Source organism: Echinops telfairi, unplaced genomic scaffold, assembly GCF_000313985.2.
Source record: "Echinops telfairi isolate 266 unplaced genomic scaffold, ASM31398v2 ScPeMD7_1;HRSCAF=3_0, whole genome shotgun sequence".
Taxonomy (NCBI): domain Eukaryota; kingdom Metazoa; phylum Chordata; class Mammalia; order Afrosoricida; family Tenrecidae; genus Echinops; species Echinops telfairi.
In genome coordinates this window covers 1,426,182-1,428,242 of record NW_022103896.1, presented here as the reverse complement: position 1 = coordinate 1,428,242, position 2,061 = coordinate 1,426,182, and the positions used below count along the sequence as shown (strand labels likewise).

Below are 2,061 nucleotides of genomic sequence, written 5' to 3'. Positions count from 1 at the left end.
GCGCAAAGGTAGGCTGGGTCTGCCGTGGATTTAGGCGAGACTTCTTGCAGGACTTCCCAGGAAAGGGGCTGTGCTGGACGGCGGTGCCCAGGAGGACGGGGCCCCTCAGGCCTGGCTGGGAGGGGTCTCAGGGTGGCAGGAGATGCAGACCTTGCAGGTGGGGCACTGGGTGGCCTCAGTCCATGTTGCAGAGGCTGGCCTGGCAGCACGAGAGGGATGCGCGGGGCCTCAGCGTGTGGATGTCAGGGCAGCCAATAGAACAGAACTTGCTGACCAGAGGCAGGTCCACGGGGCTATTAAGGGGCCCTGCGTAGGTAGGTAGGAGAGACCACAGAGGCTCCTGAAGCCCTCCCAGCCGTCACCAGGCCCAGGACCCACCCCCTCCCTGTGCATTCACTCAGTGACCCCTCCCTGAGCCCCTCCCAGATGGCTCCCGGCCTGAGGGCTGCCTGGGCAGGTCCCCTGCTTACTGGTGCCCACAGAGACGCAGTGGGTGCTGCGTGAGTGGCAGCTGGACTTTCGCATGCATCCTCCAAAGCCTCTGCACTGGTAACACTGCAGACCGTGGGCTGTGGATGAGGGCGGATGGACAGACAGACAGACAGACAGACAGAGGAGTCAGGCCGTGAGCTGTGGGCGGGGGCGGAGGGACAGACAGATGGAGGCAGGGTGTGGGCTATGGCTTAGGGCAGAGGGACAGACAGACAGAGGAAGCAAATATACACAGCCACTGCCCCACTCCCACTTTCAGGGACCTAGGACCCAATTCTGTAACCCATCTTACCTAGGAGTGGACCTCTATCCCTCAGCCACTCCCGCCTATATGGCGCCCCACCCCACACATGGGTGAGCTTGCCAGGGCTGGGGCCTGATGGGCAAGGGTACAGAGGCACCAGGGTCGGGCTGGCATCAGGGGAGGGCCCAGGGCAGGGCAGGAGCAGAGCCCTGGGTTCTGTGTGACCAGGGAAGTCCATTCGAGTCCAAGGCCTGGCCTTTGGGCCCTACAGGGGTGTTTGGAGGTCCACACGGGGTCTGCAGGGCCCTCATAGAGGTGTGCTCTCTGACCCCGCCCACTGCCCTAGCCCTGGGTGGTTGCTGAACAGGACATGGCTGAATCTGGTGGGCAGGTCTGCGACCCCTGAGACCCTCTGATAGGCTGGACCTGGAGGGGTGACCAGCCCTGATGGTGACCCAGGTTTTCCCCACACTGCGTGATGGTCCTGAGGCAGTGGGGGTCCTGAACCCTAAGCTCCCAGGAAAGGCAGTCTGGGCAGAGTGGCTGAAGATGGAGAGGCAAATTCATGGCCCCCCTGGGGGGGGGAGTATGTACACAGATGAACTCCCCACCAAATCACTTAGGGGTCCCCATGGGCCTGAGCAGCCCTGCCCCCAGATGGAGAAACTGGCTTTGTCAGGACAAGAAGGGAAGAGCCCCCAGTCTCACTCGAGCATCTGAGTGGACAGATGCTGTCCTGAGTGGTTGGGACCAGATGTGAAAGGAGAGGAAGCAGGCCGTCCCATAGAGCGAAGGGTCAGGGCTGGCAGGGGCTGTGGCCAGACTGAGGGCAGTTGCCGCCTAGGCCCTCGGACTGACTAGAGAGGGTGGAGGGGCAGGGACAGTGGACACACCTAGAGGCAGGTAGGAAGGGTGCCATGAAGTGGGGAGGATCCCTGAAATAAGACCTTACCCCAACCGGCTAGGAGGCTGGGTCAGAGAAACTGAGCAAGGAAACGGAGCTCTCGGGGTTGGGTGGTTGATTGGGGTGGCCTGAGGGGCCAGGAGGACAGGGCAGAGGCAGGGTGGGAGGTGGGTGTGTAGGAGGGAGAGGTGAGTGAAGCGCGTGTCCCTGGGAGGCATCCCAGGTCAGAGGTCTCAGGTGGGGGTGGGGGGGTGTCCCAGCTCAGGGCTCCATGGCTGCCATCGGCGGGCCAGGGAGAGGTGGCCTCGCCGGCCGTCTGCCGGAGTACTCACCCAGCTGCAGGGTCAGAGCAGCAGCCAGCAGACCGAGGAGAGGACGCATGCTGTCTCGGGGTCAGGAAGAGGCAGATGGGGTTCGGCGC

The 2,061-nt window shown here is 63.2% G+C and overlaps 1 protein-coding gene across 1 annotated transcript in view; it reads right to left on the bottom strand.

Moving 5' to 3' along the window:
• Positions 1-14: 14 nt before the first annotated feature.
• LOC101638330 (secreted Ly-6/uPAR domain-containing protein 2) overlaps positions 15-2,061 on the bottom strand; it is a 6,568-nt gene continuing 4,521 nt past the window's right edge. The window contains exons 4-5 of the mRNA XM_030884640.2: positions 471-569; positions 15-306 (exon numbers count right to left, since the gene is read on the bottom strand). Of these exons, the coding sequence (XP_030740500.1) occupies positions 176-306; positions 471-569 (230 nt within the window). The 3' untranslated portion in view covers positions 15-175. The remainder of the gene's footprint in view (positions 307-470; positions 570-2,061) is intronic.